The sequence below is a fragment of the Mustelus asterias genome, chromosome 13, assembly GCF_964213995.1.
Source record: "Mustelus asterias chromosome 13, sMusAst1.hap1.1, whole genome shotgun sequence".
Classification (NCBI taxonomy): Eukaryota; Metazoa; Chordata; class Chondrichthyes; order Carcharhiniformes; family Triakidae; genus Mustelus; species Mustelus asterias.
Window position 1 is genome coordinate 75,595,055 of NC_135813.1, and position 26,730 is coordinate 75,621,784.

General features: G+C 42.1%; 1 protein-coding gene across 1 annotated transcript; it reads right to left on the minus strand.

The window, feature by feature from the left end:
• Positions 1-1,621: 1,621 nt before the first annotated feature.
• Positions 1,622-26,730, minus strand: zmat5 (zinc finger, matrin-type 5). Its single transcript, XM_078227024.1, has 5 exons — positions 26,507-26,730; positions 22,266-22,328; positions 20,804-20,884; positions 9,152-9,248; positions 1,622-2,075 (listed from the first exon to the last, which is right to left on the minus strand). The coding sequence occupies exons 1-5, from the start codon at positions 26,631-26,633 to the stop codon at positions 1,928-1,930; spliced, it is 516 nt and encodes a 171-aa protein (XP_078083150.1). The 5' UTR covers positions 26,634-26,730; the 3' UTR covers positions 1,622-1,927.

A 26,730-nucleotide genomic window follows, 5' to 3' on the forward strand; every position in this document is an offset into this window, starting at 1 on the left:
GAACACTTTAAAAATATGCTCAACATCCAAATAAAGTGCATAGTAATCTGACACCTGCAGGGAGAGAGATGGCAAAAATCAGCAGCTTTTCAAATGGCAATTATAAACATGAGTTTGATGTCATTGAACCGTATAGCCAAAAATAGGTTGTTATTAAAGAGTGTAAACAAAAACATTTAACATGTAAACTTTCATTATCAAAATATTTCCTTCCTCCCATTACAAAATATGTCACAAATAGGAAAACAAACCTTTTTGTTATTTCACAGGATGTGGGCATCACTGGCATCGTCATAGTTTGTTGCCTATCTCTAATTGCCCTTGAACATAGAGAGATTTTTTCCGGCCATTTCAGATTTTTCAGTTAAAAGCCAACCACAATTCTGTGGGTCTGGAATGAGATATAGGCCAGACTAAGGATGATAGGTTTCCTTCCCTAAAGAATATTAGTCAACCAGAAGGGTTTTTGTGACAATCAATGATGGTTGTCATGGTGACACTTGATTTTTAATTCCAGATTTATTAATTGAATTTAAATTCCACCAGCTGCCGTGGTGGGATCTGAACCCATGTTCCCAGGGCATTAGTCTGGGTCTCTTGATTACCAGTCCCGTAACATTACCACTACCCCACCAGCTCCTCTTGAGATGGAAATATAAATATATTAGGCACAAATTTCTCATACAACTTGTACCGTAGCTAGTTATTTCTGTATAATAAAATTCCTAACCATTTATATCACAAATGCATGTCTTATCTGTGCCTTTAGGCTTAAACCCGAGGTGCTTTGCACAGCACGTCTAAATGGAAAATTCTGAAGAAAATCAAGAACTGTGACAATGCTTTAACTGCTTAAAAATAAATAGCTTTACCATAACCATAAGTTATAATATTTTTCAAAGAATACAATCATCAGCCAGTCTTGTTGCAAGATAAAAATTTGCATGTTGTAAAAAAAAGTAACTACTTTGTTTAGAAACATAGAAATTAGAAGCAGGAGGAGGCCATTCGACCCTTCGAGCCTGCTCTGCCATTCATTATGATCATGGCTGAACATCCAACTCAGTAACCTGTTCCTGCTTTCCCCCCAAATTCTTTGATATCTTTAACCCCAAGAGCTTTTTAAATATATAATGCTTTGGCCATGCTAAAAACAGCCTCTTACTATCCAATGACATGTAGGTTAGGGGGATTAGCCATGGTAAATGTGCAGGGGTATGGGGATGGGGCGGCAGCAGGCCTGGGTAAGATGTTGTTTCAGGGACTGAATCGAGTCTGCATCAGATTCAGCACATCTGGTGCAGACTCGATGTGCTGAATAGCATTATATGCATTGTAGGGATTCTATTGTACCTTTAGACTGTGACCCCTAATTCTGGACTCCCCATCATCAGGAACATCCTTCCTGCATCTATACACATCTCGTCCTGTTAGAATTTTATAGGTTTCCATGAGATCCCCCCTCATTCTTCTAAACTCCAATGAATATAATTTTAATTGACTCAATCTCTCCTCATACGTCAGTCCCGCCATCCCAGGAATCAGTTGCTGGACCTTTGCTGCACTTATTTGATAGCAAGAACATCCTTGCTCAGATATGGAGACCAAACGGCACACAATATTTCAGGTTTCAAACACTTTCAATTAGAATTATTCCAAATTACTACATTTGCTATTAACACTGTTTTGTTGATGATCGACAAATTCTGAAAAATTACAGAACTGGTTGTAATAAATTACACTACAACGCACTGTGTTCAATGTATCACTTCCATATGGCAATAGAGTTACTTAGGAGCCCTTTAGAAATTCAAAGTGTATACTTTAATTAAGGTAACATTCCTCAGTTAAAATAGAATGCCAAGTCCAAGTGCATCATCAATCGTGTTATTTCCCTCCTATTTTTGACAAAAAGTCTTATGGGATATTAACCCCATTCAACATTCAGTGCAGGCTTCCATCCTCCAGGAGGTGGAGGATGTAGTGAAGGAGGTAGCTCATGAATTGCATGATATCCTGGAGGTAGCCAGTAAACAGCAGGTTCGTCATCAACCTCTTTTTCCACTTCCAAGCCACTGTGTAAAAAACAAAAGGATGAAATTCAACATTGTAACATTAAATGATGTGACACAATGAAATCCAACATGAAATAAATTAAACAACGAACATTATTGACATGCTATCACAATGCAACATAAACGTCAGATAATAGAACAAATCACCATTTTCACAAAGAACCTTGGAAAGAGCTGTCTCACTAACGCTTAATTTCCCTGGTGCTTTGGTGCACTTGCTATTTCATCAGTTTAACTGTGGTGCAGTTTAGTTGTTTGTCTGCCTGATCAATTTGGTTCTCCATAAAGTCTACATTCTAGAAAACCTCAGTGTATGTCCAAATAAACACGGCTTCTCAAATAAATGTGTTTTCTCAATGGAGCCTTGGATGGTGTTTTAATAGTTACATTTCTTGACTATGGCAGAGCATAAAATAAACAGAGCAGATATAGATTGCAAAAAGCAACAACTGGATGGATATACAAGCAATTTTTTCTGATGACTGATAGTCAGGCTAACTGGTGTGTAGTTCCCAATTTTTTCTCTCTCTCTCGCGCTCCTTTCATCAATAATGGTATTACATTTGCTACTATCCAATCCACTGGTTCCAGAATCTAGGGAACTTACAACCAATGCATCTATTATTTCTTTTTCCAAGTCCTGGAATGCAGGCCATCAGGTCCAGAATATTTTTGTCTCATTAAATTGTCTTGTACTATTTCTTTACTGTTACTAATCACTTCTAAGTTCCTAGTCTCATTGGACCTTTGGTTCCCTCTATTTCTGGTATGGTTTTTCTGTTTTCTCTGAAATGTTCTGTCTCTGTTGCTAGAAGCGCACATTTACTTTGCTCTTCTCTTTACATTTTTGTGGAAGTTCTTCCAATCTATTTTTATATGTTATTTTTCTCTCATTTTACTTTCATCCTCTTTTAGCAGTCTTTTATTCATGATTTGCTGCTTTCTAAATACCTCCCAGTCCTCAGGGTTACTATACTTCTTGGCAACATTATGGGGGTGATTCCCCCATCCTGCTGGGCTGGTTTTTTAGCACAGCGGGCCGGGAGATTCAAGTGGTGCCCCATTTGCGCGATCCGCGCCGAGTGCTCGAGCCTGAGCACGCCTCCCAGCGCCAGATATCCGGCGCCGTCAGCTCTGCACCAGAAAGCATCGCGGAACTACATAATGTATGTGACCGCTAATTTACATATCATCTCCGTGCCATTAGCGAATAGCTCCCCACTTGCGGGCAGCTTGCAGCCCGATGCCGCTGGAGTGAAGGAGTGGCAGTCGAGGCCCTCCAGAGGGTCGATTGCCAGGAGTCGCGAGGGGTGACCCCTTGGCATTGGCAGTGCCAGCCTGGGCCCCTGGCACTGCCCAAGGGGGCACGGCCTGATTGGGGGGGGGGGGGCGGGATGGTGAGGGTCCCACTGCCACTCTGCAGTCAGGATCGGTGGGAGAGGGAGGGAGACAGCTTGCTGTGAGGGGGAGGGGGAGGGGGGGGGGAGGCATCAGGGCTGGGCCCAGGCATATTTGGGGGGCCAGCAGTTGAGCTGGCCAGCAATCAGGAGGCCGGCAGACAGGGCCACTGCGTATGTGCCAATATCATGTACAGTGGCCCGCTCAGCGCTATGCTGCCGGCCTTTTCTGCAGGGATTTTCAACGGGATTTACGCTGAGGCACCCTGCAGTGCACAGAGTGTGGAAGATTCTTTTTTAAACTCCCACTGAAAAAAACAGCGTGATTTACTCCAGTTTTTATGCAAACTCAAAACGCCCTCCTATAAGTCTGTTTTAATCGAATATCCTTAATTCATTTGGATAGCCAAGATAGATCGCTTTTCCCTTAGACTTCAACTTCTCAATATTATATTCATTGAGAATTATGAATTATTTCTTTCAGTATTTGCCATTGTTCATCTACTGTCATACCTTTTCATCTAATTCCTCATTCTATCATAGCCAACAGTTCTTCATACCTTTGTAATTGCCATTATTTAAATATAATACTCTAATTTTGATCTTAAGTGTGTCACTTTCAAGCTCAATGTGACAGTCTATCATGCTATAATCACTCCTCCCCAGAGATCTCTTACTATGAGACAACTAATGAATCCTGGCTCAATATACAAGATAAGATCTAAAATTGCCTCTTCCTAATTGGTTCCATGATGTATTGTTCCAGGAAACTTTCTTGAATCCATTCCATGAACTTGTCCACCAAACTACCTCAGTTGATTGATTTACCCAGTCTCTATGAAGATTAAAGTCCCCCATGATTATTTAATTACCTTTGTTGCAAGCTCATTTTATTTCTTATTACAATGCCCAACAGTATAGCTATTGCCAGGGGCACATAAACCTCTCCCACCTGTGTTTACATGGTGCATTTTAAAAGTCAGCAGATGCCCTCAGCCCAACAGCACCTAAGGATATCTCAGAGCACTTCCATGGGTTTTGCAATAGATCAATTAATTAAGTTATTGCCAATGTATAATGAGTGTAACTCTACCTGGGGTCATCACAACATATTGGAATCATTTATAAAAAGGTCAAATTAATACCAATTGATTAAAATAAAAGTTCTCCCAAATGCAAAAATGTTTATACTATGTCAAGAATGCAGTCTCTCAGACTAAAACTCCCCTGTCGAAACAACATTCGGACAAACACAATGGCACAGTTGATGCATCACTGGAAGACAGCGGTATTCCTTTAACATAACCACATGCAACTCACCTGACCTAAAAATATTCCATAAAAAGTGTCAAGAATATTTACATACTATATTATTTTGAATGTTGTGCAGTGATGTGATCAAAATAACTCATTGACTTTAATGAAGCATTGGGCAACCATGCACAGTCAATAAAGTCTTGACTGCACTGAGCCAATTCTCTCAGACATTCCACCCAAAGTGTGGCAGGAAAACCAATTGCAAACCTTTACGATCAACACCCCTATTCCAGAATGAAAACTTCAATCAATGCAAAGCTAATAAAAATCTAACCCCTCAGGTTTAATATTTTCAATTAAAATTGTATGATTCAATATGCCAATTTAGACAGACTAACTTAACCATGCTGCATGGTGACAAATTAATTCACTATGTCATTGAATGTTAAACTAGGTTTGTTTCTGTATGTCCCTAAACAGCAAGGTGTTTGATTTGAGCTGTCAGAAAAAGCAGCAAGTGAAAGCAATTGGGAAAAACAAAGTAACATTGCAGAACTCAAAATCTGACAACAAATCAAACCAGATTATTCCCACGGATCAGATTACAAACATAATAAAGGGAAAAATCTTGTAGCTGTGCAGTTTTGGCTGGAGATAGCATATGGCACTGGATAGTTTGCAGGGCAACTCAAGGTTGGAAATGATGTAAAATGAGGACAATCTTTTTTTGTTCCCCACTCAAAGGAAAATTTGCCCTGACCAGAGTCAAATGGCTTGGTTTAAATTGTCAAACAACGCTTGACACAATTAACTGTCACTCACCAATAACTGGTACATTATTCATGGCAATGCCTCTATCAAAGTCCATCTGTCAACCAATCTGCTCTCACTTTTCATACAGTATACAATTGTTGTTTCCCCTGATATTGATCCTGATGAGTGCAAGACTAAAAGCTTTAACAAAATGTCTTTTTTTAAGCAATACTCAAGTTCTGCACTACCAAACGACTATAGGTGAAAAAAGGAGTTTAGATGGAAGCAACTGAATGGGAAAAACCACGGTTAAAGGATTTGATGTGGGCAAATATCTACTTCAGGTCTGCAAGGAATAGAACATGGCACTTTCTAAATGGTGAAAAGACAGAATCAGTGGAGGTCCAGGTATATAGATCATTAAAATGTCATGAAGAAGTACAGAAAATAATCAATAAGGCTAATGGAATGCTAACCTTTATATCTAGAAAACTGAAACACAAGGTGCACAAGTCATGTTTCAGCTATACAAGTCCTGGTTAGACCTTGTCTGAAGAAACTGTAAGCAGTTCTAAAAGTTAAAGTTTATTTATTAGTCACAAGTAGGCTTACATTCACACTGTAATGAAGTTACTGTGAAAGGGAACCACACCTTAGGAAGGATATATTGGCCTCAGAGACTGTGCAGCATAGGTTTACCAAAATAATAACCGGGCGCCAATAATTAAAAGTATGAGGAAAAATTACACAAAGTGGAGTTGTATTTAGAAAGTTAAAGCATGATTTGATTGAAGCTTTTAAGGCATTAAAAGGAATAAAGTAAGGTACATAGAAACGGTCTCTGCCAGTTAAGGACTCTAGGATTCAAGGGTATAGTCTGAAGATTAGAGATGAACCTTTCAGAAGTGATATTTGCAAACACATCGACACAAGGGCGGTTGAAATTTGAAACTCTCTCCCACAAACTGTAATTGAAGTGACATCAATTTGACAATTTTAAATCTGGGATTAATATGTTTTGTTATTCAAGGGATATGGGGTAAAGGTAGGTATATATAGTTAGGTTACAGATCAATCTTAACCTCACTTAAAATGTTAGAATTGGTTCAAGAAGCTGAATGGTTTATTCCTATTCTGGTGTTCAAAAAGGTGCCAAAATACTTTATGTTCCCCAGTTAATCACAGTAAATGTTACCACAAGTTTCACAAGGTCAATTACAAGTGAAACAGAAGAGCAGGTTTGGCTCAACTATTCCTGCCACTTGGGTCAGAAGGTATTGGATTAGAGTCCTGTGCCAGCATCGAGTTCCATCCAAGTGATCATCGTACTACAATGCCAACAGAAATCCTGGGATGTGCATATGAAAGAAAACTGAAGTGTCATCAGCATTTTTTAATAGAGACCATTAAATTATTCAGGAAGCAAGATGCCCTCCCACTTTCGTGGCAAAATATCCCCCTTCAGTTAATAAAAATGGTTCATTGTCAATTTGTTTTCACTTATGTTTGTGGTGCGCTGCCGCTTTGTTTGTCTACTTAGAACACTGAATATCAAATAAATGTGTGAAATGCAGTATAAAATTATAAACACATCCTTATGTAATGTAACTCAGTGCAATGTGTATATACCATGTGACATTCCAAAACATGTGCACATAAAAATATAAAAGTAATCCTCATTTGCAGTATTTTTACCATATTTGAAATGTACACAGGAAATTAAGCAAGCAAGACACCAAAGGAATTTGAATTTCTTTTCCCCACCACACATAAAACTCAATGTAAAATGGGTGATAAGTGGGTTCATCAGCAAACTGGAAGCACTGCATTCTTCTTGGCTAAAGAGAACCAAATAAAAAACCTCTCTCATATCCAATGTGGTTCTACAAAATATAATGACATGCATCTTAGCACTGCCCTTCACCTGGACAATCCCTACACTACATGTGGTCATCAGGGTTGTGAAAAGCACAGGACTGAGCTTACAAAATAGCGGACATCATATTTGACCTAGGAGGGCCCATGGTTACAAAGGAAAGAATAGAAAAATACCTCATCCTTCAGGACTAAAGGTTCTCATTACTAAGCAAATCGATTCCATAAATACGATTTGTTAGAACTTCAAAATGACAGACAGTATTTTTTTATAAAGGCATGCAACGTTTAATTTAATTCAATGTTTCAGAGTATAAAAGCTGGAGTCTGATGATGCAGCTGTATAGAACGCTGGTTAGGCCACATTTGGAGTACTGTGTCCAGTTCTGGTCGCCGCACTACCAGAAGGACGTGGAGGCATTGGAGAGAGTGCAGAGAAGGTTTACCAGGATGTTGCCTGGTATGGAGGGTCTTAGCTATGAGGAGAGATTGGGTAGACTGGGGTTGTTCTCCTTGGAAAGACGGAGAATGAGGGGAGATCTAATAGAGGTATACAAGATTATGAAGGGTATAGATAGGGTGAACAGTGGGAAGCTTTTTCCCAGGTCGGAGGTGACGATCACGAGGGGTCACGGGCTCAAGCTGAGAGGGGCGAAGTATAACTCAGACATCAGAGGGACGTTTTTTTACACAGAGGGTGGTGGGGGCCTGGAATGCGCTGCCAAGTAGGGTGGTGGAGGCAGGCACGCTGACATCGTTTAAGACTTACCTGGATAGTCACATGAGCAGCCTGGGAATGGAGGGATACAAACGATTGGTCTAGTTGGACCAAGGAGCGGCACAGGCTTGGAGGGCTGAAGGGCCTGTTTCCTGTGCTGTACTGTTCTTTGTTCTTTGTTTGAAGCGCAAAGTAATGTTATTCCTTTTCTTTACTATGCTTATATATTACTTTTGAATTTGTAACAAAAGCTTTAGCTGGCACATCAATTTTATTTATTTGTAAATGTAAAGTCCCCTGTGTATTAAAAAAACACTTGAGGAATAGCAAAATATAAATAAAATATGGATAACCTGTGAAATTGCTGATGGTAAATTTAGAGGATACACTGTTTTACAATAACAGGATTAAAAGATGTGACAGCCAAAGCATTATCCTGCTTGCTATGTCCACATCGGGGCTTTAAAAAGGCAGACCAATTAAACAAAATCAAATTACTGCCAAAATTAATCAGAAGCTAATTATTGTTGATAGGAATTTGTATAAAAGTAGCTGCTGTGAATCCCCAACTCCAGTCAGAACAAACCAGCAGCAGAGATCTGGTGTTTATTTGTGTTTTTTTTTAAACTGTTATTTGTTCATTAGAATCATAGAATCCCTACAGTGCAGAAAGAGACCATTCGGTCCATCGAGGCTGCACCAACAACAATCTCACCCAGGCCCTATCCCCGTAAACCCACTTATTTACCCTGCTAATCTCAATGACACTAAGGGGCAATTTAACATGGCCAATCAACCAAACCTGCACATCTTTTGGACTATGGGAGGAAAACGGAGCACCCGGAGGAAACCCACGCAGACACGGGGAGAACGTGCGAACTCCACACAGATAGTTACCCAAAGCCTGAATTGAACCCGGGCCCCTGGCGCTCTGAGGCAGCACTGCCAACCATTGTAGATTTTCCATCTGTTGTTACAAATTGTTGCCGATTGTCTTGATTAGCATGTTCACATGTTCAGGTGCAACTATATCACCAAATTAGCCCAATATTGCAGTTGCGATATATATGAATTACCTGATGTGTGGATTGCTCTCTTTCCTCTTGGATCTCTTTGCCAACCATTCATCAATATCAGGGATTGGTCTGTCATTGTGTTCTACTTTGTTTTCTTCTGTAACACATACAATTCAACCAATATTGATAGAACCAAATCCAAAACTTTTATTAACAATTGCTTAAGCAGTTTGTGCAAGAAAATTAACAACTTTACTTATCCAGTTAAATAAATGTATATAATGATATTGCACGTTCAAGAGACAAATGGCAGTGGAGGAATGCAAACAATAAAACCATTCCATTCTTGTACTTTTACTCAATCGCATGGAAGACCATAAGACCATAAGACATAGGAGCGGAAGTAAGGCCATTCGGCCCATCGAGTCCACTCCACCATTCAATCATGGTTGATTTCAACTCCATTTACCCGCTCTCTCCCCATAGCCCTTAATTCCTCGAGAAATCAAGAATTTATCAATTTCTGTCTTGAAGACGCTCAACGTCTCGGCCTCCACAGCCCTCTGTGGCAATGAATTCCACAGACCCACCACTCTCTGGCTGAAGAAATTTCTCCTCATCTCTGTTCTAAAGTGACTCCCTTTTATTCTAAGGCTGTGCCCCCGCGTCCTAGTCTCCCCTGTTAATGGAAACAACTTCCCTACGTCCATCCTATCTAAGCCGTTCATTATCTTGTAAGTTTCTATCAGATCTCCCCTCAACCTCCTAAACTCCAATGAATATAATCCCACGATCCTCAGACGTTCATCGTATGTCAGGCCTACCATTCCTGGGATCATCCGTGTGAATCTCCGCTGGACCCGCTCCAGTGCCAGTATGTCCTTCCTGAGGTGTGGGGCCCAAAACTGCTCACAGTACTCCAAATGGGGCCTAACCAGTGCTCTATAAAGCCTCAGAAGTACATCCCTGCTTTTGTATTCCAAGCCTCTTGAGATAAATGACAACATTACATTTGCTTTCTTAATTACGGACTCAACCTGCAAGTTTACCTTTAGAGAATCCTGGACTAGGACTCCCAAGTCCCTTTGCACTTTAGCATTATGAATTTTGTCACCGTTTAGAAAATAGTCCATGCCTCTATTCTTTTTTCCAAAGTGTACGACCTCGCACTTGCCCACGTTGAATTTCATCAGCCACTTCTTGGACCACTCTCCTAAACTGTCTAAATCTTTCTGCAGCCTCCCCACCTCCTCAATACTACCTGCCCCTCCACCTATCTTTGTATCATCGGCAAACTTGGCCAGAATGCTCCCAGTCCCGTCATCTAGATCGTTAATATATAAAGAGAACAGCTGTGGCCCCAACACTGAACCCTGCGGGACACCACTTGTCACCGGTTGCCATTCTGAGAAAGAACCTTTTATCCCAACTCTCTGCCTTCTGTCTGACAGCCAATCGTCAATCCATGTTAGTACCTTGCCTCGAATACCATGGGCCCTTATTTTACTCAGCAGTCTCCCGTGAGGCACCTTGTCAAAGGCCTTTTGGAAGTCAAGATAGATAACATCCATTGGCTCTCCTTGGTCTAACCTATTTGTTATCTCTTCAAAGAACTCTAACAGGTTTGTCAGGCACGACCTCCCCTTACTAAATCCATGCTGACTTGTCTTAATCCGACCCTGCACTTCCAAGAATTTAGAAATCTCATCCTTAACGATGGATTCTAGAATTTTGCCAACAACTGAGGTTAGGCTAATTGGCCTATAATTTTCCATCTTTTTTCTTGTTCCCTTCTTGAACAGTGGGGTTACAACAGCGATTTTCCAATCCTCTGGGACTTTCCCTGACTCCAGTGACTTTTGAAAGAAGGATTTGTAAGATTATGTTATAACTCAAGGGAACTCCACCAGAGTGAGAAATTTACAAAATGGTTTTCCTGTTTTTCTGACTTTTCTGTTGTCGTTTTTCTTCTCATGTTCACTGATTTGTTTACAGTTTCCCATTGCCTTTCTCACCCCTTATTGCCCACCCACAAGTTCGCTGGATTGGAGATGCTACTTCTGCTATTTGCAAAATTTCTAAGACAATCGCAGGAATTATTTTTTTTCCACTTCAACTTTTTTAGTTGACTGCCCAAAACTGGTGATCAGCAATCAACAAAGCAAACAGAACACTGAAATACCTAGCGCAAACGCTAGAGGAAGTAATGTTTATACTGCACAATGCTTTGCTCATGCTGCACTTTCAGTAGTGAACCCTAACTGATCTTCAAGATATAAATGAAAAGTCTTCTCAGCAGGTAGTGAAGAGCCTAGTAGAAGACTGATTCTTAGTGGATCATGCGAAAGGTGTAGAGAACATGATTTTTTTTCAGCCTTTGAATGGTGGCTAAAAGACCTTCCATGAAAGATGAATACTGAACAATATTCCAAATTAAACCACACCAGTTAGACAGTAAGCATAGGTTCAAAATAGCAAAAAATATATGTAGGACTGATATTAGGAAGTATCACACAGTAGAACATAGAACATAGAAAGCCACAGCACAAACAGGCCCTTCGGCCCACAAGTTGCGCTGATCATATCCCTACCTCTAGGCCTATCTATAGCCCTCAATCCCATTAAATCCCATGTACTCATCCAGAAGTCTCTTAAAAGACCCCAACGAGTTTGCCTCCACCACCACCGACGTCAGCCGATTCCACTCACCCACCACCCTCTGAGTGAAAAACTTACCCCTGACATCTCCTCTGTACCTACCCCCCAGCACCTTAAACCTGTGTCCTCTCGTAGCAACCATTTCAGCCCTTGGAAATAGCCTCTGAGAGTCTACCCTATCCAGACCTCTCAACATCTTGTAAACCTCTATCAGGTCACCTCTCATCCTTCGTCTCTCCAGGGAGAAGAGACCAAGCTCCCTCAACCTATCCTCATAAGGCATGCCCCCCAATCCAGGCAACATCCTTGTAAATCTCCTCTGCACCCTTTCAATGGCTTCAACATCTTTCCTGTAATGAGGTGACCAGAACTGCGCGCAGTACTCCAAGTGGGGTCTAACCAGGGTCCTATAAAGCTGCAGCATTATCTCCCGACTCCTAAACTCAATCCCTCGATTAATGAAGGCTAGTACGCCGTACGCCTTCTTGACCGCATCGTCCACCTGCGAGGCCGATTTAAGAGTCCTATGGACCCGGACCCCAAGGTCCTTCTGATCCTCTACACTGCTAAGAATGGTACCCTTCATATTATACTGCTGCTTCATCCCATTGGATCTGCCAAAATGGATCACTACACACTTATCCCAGTAGATGGAATATTTACTGGGCAGAATGGTAAGGGAAAATAATTCAAGAAACAGCTTGATATCCTGATTGGGAGATGCACAAGGTGTGCAAGGGGGTCAGAAATTGGGGAGAACTTCCTTCTGGCTCTTTCTGAATGGAAGAGTCGACTAACTTTTTGCATCTGTATTTATCTTGTCATCTTCCAAAGAGCCCATGAAAACGGAAACCCCTCTAGAGAAATATTAATATTGTGATTCTCCGTTTTAAAAAAAGAGATGCCGCCAGTGGGAAAACCCGAGTTGACACTGACAGCAATGTCAGGTGGTATTTAACCACCTTAAGTATTTAAAAATATGCACAGCGGAAAATACGCTGGCCAGCCAGGCTTCACAGAGGTTGGGTGCCATCTTGAAAGGGTGTCCCTATAACAGGGTCATGGTAGAGATTCCCAAACCCCGCTATCATGGAAATGTCACCCCCCCCCCCTCACCACTGACAAAGGCAACACCCCCAGCCCCTCATCACCAAGGGGCTATCTCCCCATCCCATCCTTGAATGAACAGGTCACACCCCACCCGCCCCCACAGGCATGAAGGTGATTCCTCACCCACCCCCCATGGGGTTGCCAGAGGCCCTGCTCCCCTCAGGCCCTGCCGTTGGCAGTGCACCCTGGCAGGGATCATGTCCCCTGCCAGCCAGGGTGGCACTGCCAAGGTGGCAGGGAAAGTGGTGCCAACCTCTTCTATGGCTGAAAGCAACCTCGAGTGCAGGCATGCCACTCCAACATGAGAGGTTAAAAAAGATCCATTCTAACAAAAGAACCAAAGTCTTCAGGACGAAACTCAAGACTTAAAAAAAACTGTGGTTAGAAAAGAGGAAGTACTCCAGCTTAAAAAAAACTGTGGTTAGAAAAGAGGAAGTACTCCAGCTTCAATCGAAGGGAAAGAAAAACAAACAAACCTGCTAGATGCTGTGAAATGGCCTGGACCTGTCATTCAGAGGGCTAGTTAAAAAGGTAGTGGAGCTTGAAATTGAATGTAAACAAAGCATTTAGGCCTCTCAGCACAGCCAGCCATTTGAAAGAAAACTGCAGTGCTTAAAGAAAAAGGGCCTGACTGGGAAGATGTGGTGAAAAGAGTTCTTCAGGGTTAATGAGGCATGAACAGATTGCATCAACAATGCAGATTTTGATCTTCCTTGGAGCAGTCAGTCAAAAAACTTTTAGCAACTAAATGCACCATCTGCTCCTTATGTAAATGAACCTAGCTAATCTCCTCTTTGATGTGGTTTGGGCTGTCAGTCAACATCTTCCTAAAACTCAATGGAACAGAAGGGGAGTATATAAACAAACTTTAATGGACCAGGTGAAACTGACAGCCTCCTGTTAATCAAAGCAGTTCAAAGAAGCTATACAGAAGCTGGAGCTCATTCAAGCTTGAAAGAGGAACCCCCAGTGAAATTGACATCTCCTGCCAATCAGAGTACTTCAAAGGGGTCTAATACCTGATGCTTCTGAGAGTGCATGGGGAATCCCTTCTGTAGAATGGAATGCTGCTGTGAATTTGATGACTTCCAGGAGTCCAGGGGGCATTAATATTATAGTGACCAGGCCACTTCAAAGGTTTCACTACACATAGTCAAGAGTGAAGATTTTTAACAGAAAGCTGCCCGAGATCGCCATAGTAAGAATGATCTCTACTTTTCCCAGGGGCCAGAATGGGAAGTCCAGCCACAAGACCTCTATCCTGGGGAGTCCTGTCAACCCCTTTCCCACCAGCCCAAGCCCACCCAGCCCACAGGTCCTTTGGGGGATCTTCCCTCTGCAGCCTGGCAGCAGCTGAGGGGCACATAACACATATCTTACCTCCGTTCCTCCCCTCGGAATCCAAGGTGCCAGATCCACACTTGTCAGGACCTGGACTTCCCACTGGGGTGGAGATGAGAGTGGGGAGCATCAACTTTCCAAGAAGCCAAAGAATCTGCCTTCCAGCCCGTTATTGAGATTCACAGTAGTGAGAATGAATAGTAATGAAGTTCCCACCTGCTCTGGGTGGCAACCTGACCAGGGCCGGCGCAACAGGCAGGGAGACTCACAATGGGTTTGACGCCTGATGAGAATGCCATTTTGGTATTCTCATGCTGGATTCAAGAGGCCAGCAGCAATCCCGCCTTCAGCTAGTGGGAGTAGAGAATCGTCTCCTCAGAGTCCAGCCTGAAGAATCGGCTGAGGGCTGGAGGTCTTACAGTTAGCATCAAACAAATAAGTTGGAAAGAGAGACTTACAAAATCTGGGTTTGCTCAAGAAGGCTGAGTGGGATGATTCTATTGTGGATTCAAGATCCTGGAGGGTATCAACGAATTGAAAATGAACAGCCAATTCATGGTTCTGAAAATGATAATGAAGGGCACGGGATGAAGCTCTGAAGAGTTAAGGAGAATGGACAGACCCAATGATAACTGTTTCAGAGAGTGTGACGCATGTTTAGAACCAACTGCTTGGGGAGATAACTGAAGCTGATCACATCAGTAAGTTAAGCAAGAGTGATGTAAACATTTGAGGGCGAAATGTTGGGCAAGGTGATGACAAAACTGCTGAATGTTCTGCAAGCTTTGAAGTTCAACTGAACAGACAAATGGGATCTTGGTTTAACATTTCTTGCAAAATGATGATATTGAGACTCAAAGTGCTGCAGTCAGAGTTGCTACTGTTCAGATTAAATATTAAACAGAGTCCTCGTCTATTTCCAGGATTCCCTGGTAATATTCAAAGAGCAAAGACTTTTCCCAAAGGTCTGTCCAACATTTGCCTTTTTCAACGAATACCAAAAATAGATCAGACCATTCATTAAATCATTATTTGTGATCTTGCCATGTGTCTAAACAACTGCACTGAAAAACTGACCCAATGGTTGTAAAACACGTCGTGGGTATGCGATAAGTGAACTCTTTAAAAAGCTCTGGAGCCAGCCCGGTGGATCTGAACATTTCTACATTGAGATGGAAGTAGTACACTTGGGGACAAACTCAACAGTGACACCTGCTGGAAGAGTTGGGGGTTTCTTTTAACTCATTGTGATCTCCAAGTACATTTCATGAATACAATCATAAAATCTCTACAGTGCAGAAGAAGGCTGTTCGGCCCATCGCGCCTGTACCGACAACTATCCACCCAGGCCCTATCCCCATAACCTCACTTACTTACCCTGCTAATCTCCCTGGCACTAATGAGCAATTCAGCACAGTTATTTCTAAAGTGGAAAAGCTTCCTCTCTTCACCTGCTACATCAGTGGTTCCCAAACTTTTTTCACTGGGCCGCACTTTCGGAATAAAAATTTGCTCGCGCCACACCAAATTTTTTATTGATAAGAAATACATTCAAAAACAAAACAACTCCTAGCAGTGCTCGATTCATAACATAGAACACAACTACTTTATAATATGATCATGGGACATCCAGAAAGTATAAAACAATGCAGCTACATAAAAACATGATTCATTCCCAAAATATACTTATAGATGAGCCTCTTACATATGTAACCTTAAGTATACAAACTCAATGAGAAGTGTGAGCTTGTTTTTGTCAGGTAATCTCATTTATATTAGGTCTAATTTGAGACAAACAAACTCTCATCTCATCAACACAAAGAAGCCTTTCTCTTTTCTGGTCTTTGATATTTGTCAGAGCTGAAAATCCCAGTTCACAACAATATGTCGTGGAGAACTGTAGAAGAATTGCTAATGCTCTTGAAGAGATGCATGGATACTGTTTCTGGTTGTATATCCAAAAAGAGTCCAGTGGCATACTCGCGTGTTTCATTTTCAAGGTGCGATCACTCGAAATGCAGGCCATTTCCTCCTCCTCATCCAATGTCAGACCTGAACAGCTGGAATGCGCAAAGCGGTCTCTAACTCAGTCGGATTTTTCTGTAGACAACGATGGGAAGTAATGATCAATCTTTTCTACCAGTGTTGCAAGATGTTCCTGTATGAGGTCGTACAATTCATTGCGCGTTTTAAAACTTTTTACCAGTGGGAACATTTCGAGGTTATGTTGCATCGCTCTTCCGAGCCAGAGCTGAAGGGTTTTTTTTTAATGCAGTTAGTTTGTCTGTAGTTGTGAGGATATTGTCATCGCGGCCTTGCATACTGGTATCGAGCACATTCAACTGGGAAAAGATATTGGCCAAACATGCCAACTTTGCACACCAGTCATTGTCATCCAGTTGGTGGTACAATGGGTTCCCTTCTTGTTCCAAAAATTCTCTTAATTTGTTTTTCAGTTCCAACACCCGATTTAAAACTTTTCCGCGGGACATCCAGCGAACCTCCGAGTGCAGAATTAGGCATTGATGTTTTGATTCCATGTCTTTGCAGAGTTGAGCAAATAACCGCACCTTTAGTGGTTTTGCTTTGATGAAGTTCACAATGCGCATAGTCTGATCTGGAACCAACTTCAAATCAGCTACAAGGGTCTTGGTGATTAATGCCTCTCTGTGTAAAAAAGTGAGTTGATATTACATCTGGATTTTTCTGTTTGATGAGTGCCGCCAAGCCTCTCACATTCCCCATCATACATGGCGCTCCATCCGTACAAATTCCAATACAAAAATTCCATGAAATCTCAACTTTTTCCAAATACTCAGACATGGTTTGGAAAATATCTTGTCCTCTGGTATGTTTTTCAAGTTCCTTGCAAAATAGAAACGGTGAGGTTATTTCGTCATTGTGAATGAATCGGATATAGGCAAGCAACAGTGCTTTTCCACTAATGTCGGTCGATTCATCAACTTGAATGGCAAATTTAGAATTCTTCATACTTTCAGAAACACGCTTCTCAATATTAGCTTGTGGAATTGTACGAACTAAGCAGTAGCATGCTGGGAAAATTGGTCAACTCTCTGGTATAATGTAAGAACGCTGACCAAGCTATTTCAAAATGCCAGACCCCTGTAAGAGTTAATAAGGCTGTATGAGTAAATAAAACAAGATAAGGTCAGGGAGGAAGAAGTCACCGACCTTCTTCTGTTCCATCAAAGGACAAGATAAGGGTATGAATAATGAGACAGTGAGTTCTGGGAGGTCAGCAAGTTAAAACCTGATTAATAATATTGCTCCTAATTCTATTACTAATCGAATTCCTGAATATGCTCTGGTCACGAAAACTGATAATAATAATGTATAAATACTGAACAGTTTCTCTGTGTAAGCGCGGACTTGGAGGAAGAATTAGCAAGTTGTACCAACTGCTCTCTGAACTCAAGTTTTCAGCCAAAACTGCATGCAGTCTTTCGTAAATAAAGACTAAGTTATTTTGTCGGAACGAACTTTGTTGAGTTTTTCTATCACAGTCAAGAAGCAGGAAAAGTTTCTACTTCAACAAGCTGACATATCAACTATTCTTCTGCGAATTGTATTATCAGACAAAGGAATTTCCATAACTTCTCGCTCAGCATCATCACCAAAGTTTTCACAATCAAGCTGCAGGCAGGCTGAATCAATTTTTCAGCTATTGTATGTGGTTTTGTCTGTTGAGCAATCAATTCAGCCACTTGGTAAGATACAATCTGCATCTTATCTGAGACTGTCATTCGTTTTTTCAAATATGATCGTTAGCATTTCTGCTGTTCCAAAAGCCTTTCAAAATATTGAACATCCTTGTTTGCCAGATTTCCATGTTTTGACAACAGATGTCTTTTCATCTTGCTTGGGACCATATTGGAATTGGAAAGCTTCTCACCACAGATCAAACACACAGACCGAGGTACGTTTTCATCTCCAGTCCGTGTGAAACTGAGACTCAGATAGCTATCCATATATTGTCGACAAACTTTCTTTTTTGGAGGTTTGCTTGGGCCTGCTACTGGTGTAGAATTAAACGACTCTTCTTCAGCACTCTGTTCAAACGGCGATTCTGGATCACAACATGGACTCGGATCATCCTCAGCATCACTTGATGCTCTTGCTCTCACTTTGGAAAAATATCTATCCATGTTTAAATGTTTCTTTGATTGTCCTTGAATCTTCCCGCCACACTTGCCATCCTCTCTCGCCACACCAGTGTGGCGCGCCGCACCCTTTGGGAACCACTGTGCTACATACTTACAATGGATGAGCTAGCATGGGAGCTCACTTTGTGGGGAGGGGGAACAGCAGCTGATATCCCAAACCGTACTAGCCTCTGCACTAAATGGAACTGCATCACGTGGAATGGGTCAGATCACTTGGCATTTAAAACAAAAATAAAACCACACTTGTTTATAGAATTAACCTTCGACGATACATCTGAAATAATGGGTCACTCGATGTAAATCTGTTTACGCCACGGTGTATATCAGATCTAATATAGGTTTTATTAACTCCCTGTGGATTTGCTGGAAAGTGCTTTTCACTTTTAGACTTGCCAGTATGAGTCCACTGAATCAAATTAGGAAACTGTGGGCTGGGGAGCACAGAGAAGGGCATCACTGGTAACAAACATCTAATAATTTCAGTGAAGGTTATTCAAAGAGAAATGAACTAAACTATAAACCTTCAGAGAGTCCCCAGACACAAAAAAGAATCAGGTGAGATTTAGGACATCTGCTGTTATCTTCCAAGTGCAAAACCCCACAATTCAGAATGGAGGAGGTACAAGTAATTTAGATGATACTTTCACCAATGATACATTTGCTATTTTATTTAGTGGATATAAATTACTGAAGGGAAAATCATAGTCAGAAAACAAGTTTTAAGATTTATAACATTTTGTATTTTAGATTAGTTACACGGTAAAACCTCATTTAAGGTGAAATGCTTAGGAATTACGAAAATAAGTCTTTTGAACAGGAGTTAAGATAATTATTTGTTCTACTATATTTACATCACCCAGAGTCGGAATGACGTTTCAGTGCTCCAGACAAAGCCAGACAAGTTTTCAGGTACAGCACTGGGCAGCTCTAGACTGGCAAATCAGCTGATGTATCAGTTGCTACAGTCGCAACTAATCTTGCTGCTAGGAGAATGAAGAACAAATTTCACAGGCAGCTGTGACATCCAATTTTTCCTTGGGCTTCACAGCACCATAGAGTTTTCCAATCAGATAAGAAAGACACATTATTCAAGTCACTGTAGCTAGCTGTGGAATTGACAAGGATGAAATTGATACACAGATACTCAGGTAGACTGTTCATCACTGCTGCCTCACTGCGCCAGGGACCTGGATTCGATTCTGGCTTTGGATGACTGTCTGTGTGGAGTTTGCACGTTCTCCCCGAGTCTGCGTGGATTTCCCCCGGGTACTCCGGTTTCCTCCCACAGTTCAAAGGTGTGCAGGTTTGGTGAGTTAGCCACGTGGGGGGAGGGTGGGTGGTGGGAGATAGGTGGGCCCGGGTAAGATGCTCTTTCGGAGAGTCAGTGCAGATTCCTTGGGCCGAATGGTCTCGTTCTACACTGTAGGGATTCTACTGTTCTAACAGTTACTTAAAAGTGGTGCGAGGACATTTTCTGCATGAGCACTGACGGTAATATTTAGTATCTCGTACAATTATTTGAATTGAATAAAAGCAAATTACTGCAGATGCTGGAATCTGAAACCAAATGAGAAAATGCTGGAAAATCTCAGCAGGTCTGGCAGCATCTGTAAGGAGAGAAAAGAGCTGACGTTTCGAGTCCAGATTTGTCTTTGACAAAGGATCATCTGGACTCGAAACGTCAGCTCTTTTCTCTCCTTACAAATACTGCCAGACCTGCTGAAATTTTCCAGCATTTTCTCTTTTGGCATTTGAACTGAATCTGGTTTACATCCAACACACGAATGCGTACACGTTGGTCAAGAATCCTCGGGGTCAGTTTTCCTCTCTGATACAAGGACATGGAGGGTAAATGTAAGACCATTACTGACCTCCAGCTGACATGTGCCAACAGCGGAGACTAGAGGTTTATCAGGAGATTGGCTGGGAGAGTTGCTCACTCCGCCTGAAGGGAGCCAGAAGTTTTATTAAATAGTTTTATTTCAATACATTCTTTTGACATTTTGTATGGAAGGTGTGAAAGCCCAACACACCTAATAATATTCCCTCCACTTCTTTTGCAGGTGAACAAGAGAAAAAGAGCAGCACTGAATCCCAACTTTTTATAAATCCCAAAGTTGAACAGGTTGTAGCTGGATACCCAGAGGCACATAAAGTAGCAAGGGTCCTGATAACCAACGTAATGCAAAGACAAACAGCAATGGTATGAATACACCATTTAGATACTGTTATTTGGGACGAGAGGGAGAGGTACTAGGCAATATTGTTTTTGATAGAGGTTCAGCAGTTAAGTATAATTGGATTAACCATGACTGGATTACCGCCAGCGATTGAAAATAAACATTGTCAGTGCGTATAGTTTTCACAAACCATCTCCATTAATTCACATCTATTACAAAATGGATTCGCTTGCTTGTACCTTCCACAGTTTGTCTCAGCTTCTGAACATCCTCATCGGTCATATGGGAAAATTTGCAATTCGCACCAAAATCACATTGACCTGTAGAAAAAAGTCACTGAAATCATACTAATATAAAGGATGGGAGATAAACTGATAAAATAAAAAGATCAATTATAGAATTAACAATAAGGTATAGTAGGACACCTACACACAGAAGTATAAACACAGTTTTGTAATCTGAGTCACACTCCAGGGAGATAAATCATTTGAGGAGAGCCAGCGGGTCAGCAGCGAGAGGGTGGTTTAGGGAGGAGAGCTAGTGGAGTCCATGGGTCAACAGTGCAAGGTTGGGTTAGGGAGCTTGAAAGGCCATGCACTGAAGGATCGGCGAGAGAAAGGGTTTGCAGCCACCAAGAGGATCAGAGAACAGGATGTGGGGAAAATGGGATGTTTGGGCAGCAGGATCAGTAACGAGCGGGAGTAAAATCACCATATTTCTTTTATACTTGTAAATTCATTTCATTTACATTTCATTCCATTTACCAATATAGTAATTTAGCACTGTAACTTATTTCAATCTATAGAGTTTAGCATTTTAATTTTTTTGTTGAGAAAAGTTGTACAGAACCCAACTAAAGCTTTTGTATTAGTTTTAATGGTAAAGTCTAATTTATTTAAAGTTATTTCATTTAAAGTTGCACTTTTCAGGAATGCAACTACAATCTTAAGTGAGAACTTACTATAGTACCTCTAAGTGTCCTCCCCAGAGACCAACTAAAAGCTTTAATAGCATTAATTCCGTGCTCATCCTAGGAGAGAATCAGCCGATGGCCTAGTAAGTTTATCAAGGGGTCAGCTGAGCCCTACAATCCAGGTTCAATTCCCAGACAATGCCAAATTAGCAGAACTCAGCCAGACAGCAGCGCAGGAACTGATGTCTTATTGATGTCACTGTCACTGGTTGAAGGAAGGGGGAAACTAGCCAAGGCTCTTACTTTTGCTCACTATTCAGGAGCTCCTGTTGGAAGTGTACTGAGTCAGTGTCGGTTGAGGACAGAATCGGCTGCAGGTATGAAGCTTCCTGTAGCCAAAAAGCCTGGTGACACTTATTTTCAGAGTCACATAAATAATGGCCATTTAGGTATAGTATGCAAACGCAACTGGTACTACTCTAGGAATGCACAAGGGAGAAAGATTTACTGTTGTTTTATCAGGTGGAAGTATGATAGCATGTAACATTCGCATTCTCATTTTCACTGCTAATGACAGCAGTGGCTTCAGGAATAAGGATGCGTTATGCGACTGACTGCCAGCATAATGGCACTTTTGTGTTTTTGGATCCACACCTCTGGGAAGGAGTAAAGAACATAATTTTCTTACTTTGAGTAAGGTTCAGATACAAGTCTCAAAGATTTTAAGAGCTTAACAAACTATATTATTCAGTCCCTATGCATGATCTTTTTGATATTTTTGCACTTACCGGATTGTAGAAACTTTCGGCAAGGCTTTTTGGCAAGTTCTTCTGCCAAGATTGTGGCACTATCTGAAATTCAATATCAGAGCACATGGTACTTTCTTTAAAAAAAAACATGTCATTTTGTATCACAGCCTTTCCAAAATAACAAAGGCACATTTCTGATTACTAAACTCAGTCTTCCTGATAGTTGGGGTGCTACAATTGTCCCTGGAGCACTTGGTAGAGGAGCGGAAAATCAGCCAGTGTTCCCACTCATCAATATCCTGTGACCTCTACTGAACTCACGTCGGTAAGGGTAGGAGTAACCGTGGCTGTGACATCGCCCAACTATTCAAACAATCTTCTGACACTTTTTCAAAACTCAAAAAAATATTTTGTTTAAGTAAAAGGTGCCAGAGGGCAATCAGCATCTACATTAGAAGAATATTAGAACCAGGGAAAGGGCAGCAAATAATCATTACAATTCTAAGAACGAGATAATAATGATGAAAGGCTCAAAGCTTTGGTGCCTTTACACGGGAATAGAGATTGAAGGGGGATCAATAAGAGATTGTCAAAATAATAAAAGATTTGAGATGCAAATTGGTTGGAGGATTATACCTAACTGGAATTGTAACCTGTTACCTTATAGGGTTTCAAAAGATGATCACCAGAACAATGGAGGAAATTAGGAGGATATTGGGGGGTGAATACTTCAAAAGGAATATAAAAACAGATAAAAGAAAGATGATATAGTTCCAGTTCAATTGCCAGCATAATGAGCCAAATGATCTCCTTCTCTGCCGCAATTTGATTCTACAAGCAAATTTGAATAGGGATTACTGAGTAGCAATCGTTGTGGGAGTCTCCCACCTAACCCAGGGCAAATCATAGGATCTCAAACACTGCCCCACCAGAGAACTTGCATAACAACCATCAAAATGCAAAAACAAAGCACAACTGAAAAACATCCTTTCACTCAAGTCAATGGTTCAAGGTAACTGAACAAATTAATTTTATTCTGTTCGATCTCAGGATTTTCATTCATCTTCTATGTTCACTTAAGACAACAAACAGAGCCTTGGTTTAAAATTTATGTTTGTGTTCAGTGAGTTCAGAGATGGATGTTAAGTCCAATGCAGCTTATCCTTTCAAGGTCAACTGCTTGGAGGTTTGTGCCCTCCCTCTCTGACGCCTCAACACCTCTGCCTGGCTCCTGATGAAGCATCTTGCTTGGGGCTTGGTCGAATGCACCTTCACCATTTGGGTCGGTCACGGACCAGGGACTCCCATAAATCAACAGGTCTCTTAAGGACATCTCGAAAGCATTTCTGCGATCTTCCTGGGAGTACCCTGCTGTAGGAGTTCAGAGTGGAACAGTTGTTTGGGGAGTCTGGTATTAAGTATCTGCAGTAAGAAGTCTCACAACACCAGGTTAAAGTCCAACAGGTTTATTTGGTAGCAAAAGCCACTAGCTTTCGGAACAGGCTGTCCCTTCGTCAGGTGGGTGGGAGTTCTTGTTACAAACAGGGCACAAAGACACAAGCTCAATTTACATGAATAATGATTAGAATGCGAGTCTTTACAGCTAATCAAGTCTTAAAGGTATAGACAGTGTGGGTGGAGGGAGCATTAAGCACAGGTTAAAGAGATGTGTATTGTCTCCAGACAGGACAGCTAGTGAGATTTTGCACATCCAGGCAGGTTGTGGGGGTTACAGATAGTGTGACATGAACCCAATATCCCGGTTGAGGCCATCCTCATGTGTGCGGAACTTGGCTATCAGTCTCTGCTCAGCGACTCTGTGCTGTCGTGTCTCGTGAAGGCTGCCTTGGAGAACGCTTACCCGGAGATCAGAGGCTGAATGCCCGTGACCGCTGAAGTGCTCCCCAACAGGAAGAGAACTCCCACGCACCTGACGAAGGGACAGCCTGTTCCAAAAGCTAGTGGCTTTTACTATCAAATAAACCTGTTGGACTTTAACCTGGTGTTGTTAGACTTCTTACTGTGTTTACCCCAGTCCAACGCCAGCATCTCCACATTGTTAAGTATATGAACAACATGTCCTGCCCAACAGAGCTGGTTTTGAATGATTAGGACCTGGCTTGGAAGAAGCCACCTCTGTTGGACTGCCTCTCTTCCTACTGGATTTGGAGGCTGTCACTCCAGTACAATACGGAGGGAATGCTGCACTTCAGATGAGAATTTAAACTGAGGATCCATCTGTTGTCTTAAGTGGACATAGAAGATCCCATAGCACAACTGGGAGGTCTTCCAGGTGTCCCGGCCAATATTTATCCATTGACCAACATTAGAGTCTTAAAGTCAATGGGCAGGATTTTTCGGCCTCAATCGTCCCGAAACTGGAAAATCCTGCCTGAGGTCAATGGACCTTTCCATGGTCTGCCCCTTGCCCATTCAGATTCCTGTGGCGGATGGGAAAGTAAAATTCCGGCCAATGAATTTTACAGCATGGAAAGAGGCCTTTTGGTCTGCACCGGCCATCAAGCACCTATTTATTCTAATTCCATATTCCAACACTTGGTCTGTAGCCTTGTATGCTATAGCATTTCAAGTGCTCATCTAAATACTTCTTAAATGTTGCGAGGGTTCCTGCCTCTACCACCCACCCTCTCAGGAAGTGAGTTCCAGATTGCCACCATCCTCTGGCTGAAATGTTTTTCCTTACATCACCTATAAACCTCCTGTCCCTTAACTTAAATCTATGCCTCTGCTAAGAGGAAAGGTTTCTTCCTAACCACCCTTTCTATGCCCCTCATGATTTTATACACCTCAATCAGGTCCCCCTTAGCCTTCTCTTCCCCAAGGGTAACAACCTCAGCCTGTCGAGTATCTCTTGATAGCTGAAACACTCCAGCCCAGACAACATCCTGGTGAATCTCCTCTGCACCTACTCTAGTGCAATCACTTTCTTCCAATAGTGTGGCAACCAGAACTGCACACAGTACTCCAGCTGTTTCCTAACTAGCATTTTATATAGCTCCATCATAATCGCCTTGCTTCTTAACCATCTTATCTACTTGTCCTGCTGTCTTCAGAGATCTATGGACATGCACACCAAGGTCACTCTGATCTTCTGTACTTCCTGGGGTCTGATCATTCATTTTATATTCTCCTGCCTTGTTAATCCTCCCAGAATTCACCCTGGGTATCCCTTGACATCCAGAGTTCTTCGGACTTGTTGCTCCCACCCTTCACTTTCATGGGAACATGTTAGTCCTGTACTCTCTCTATTTTCATTTTTGAATGAATCCCACTGCTCTGATGCAGATTTTCCTACAAGTAGTTGCACCCAGTAAACTTGGGCCAGATCCTGTGTTATCCTATTAAAATTGGCCCTTCCCCAATTCAGACCCTTTATTTTGGCAGCACAGTGCACTATTACCTCACAGCGCCAGGGACCCAGGTTTAATTCTGGCCTTGGGTCACTGTTTGCGTGGGTTTCCTCCAGGTGCTCCGTCCTTCCACAGTCCGAAAGATGTGCTGGTTAGGTAGATTAACTATGCTAAATTCTCCTTTAGTGTACCTGAACAGATGCCGGAGTGTGGCGACCAGGGGATTTTCACAGTAACTTCGTTGCAGTGTTAAGTAAGCCTGCTTGTGACACTAATAAATTAAACTTTTTTAAAAGTTTACTGCGACTCCGGGACTCGCCTACCCGAAACTCCAGATAAAAACTTACTGGGCAGACCAACAATGAATGATACTTTAATTAAACGGGATTTTAAGTGCATTTTCTCTTCAATTATCACCGGCATTGATCATCAGCATGCTCGAGAACTTTCCTCAGGAGCACAACCGATCTCCCAACCACCACAAGAACAAATGGTAGCACAGTGGTTAGCACTGCTGCCACTCAGCTCCAGGGACCTGGGTTCAATTCCCAGCTTGGGTCACTGTCTGTGTGGAGTTGCACGTTCTCCCCGCGTCGGCGTGGGTTTCCTCCAGGTGCTCCGGTTTCCTCCCACAGACCAATACACCTAACCTGCACCTATCCCGACTTCCCACCACCCCCCCATCCCAAATCCCTCCCCTCCACCCCATCTCTCCCTCCCAACACCACCCACCATCCCAGGTTAGGTGTATTATCTGTGCTAAATTCTCCCTCAGGTGTACCCGAACAGGCGCCAGAGTGTGGCGACTGGGGGATTTTCACAGTAACTTCATTGCAGTGTTAATGTCAGCCTACTTGTGACACGAATAAATAAACTTTTTTTTTAAAAAAACAGACTTTCCCCATTTACCTCGGAAACAGTCGAACCAGAATTTCTTGGCCCTCTGATGCTGAACCCCTTGCAAGTGTTTCTTTCGGTTGTGGAGATTGTCTTGAAAAGATCTGCCGCAGTAATCGCAGAAATACGTTTTGCCCATGGCGAGGCCGACACGCTCCCGACCGGAGCCACAATCTCCCCGGACAACCGGGCGAATCTGCCGCTCCGGGTCACAGTCCCCCCCGTTTCCCAGGAAC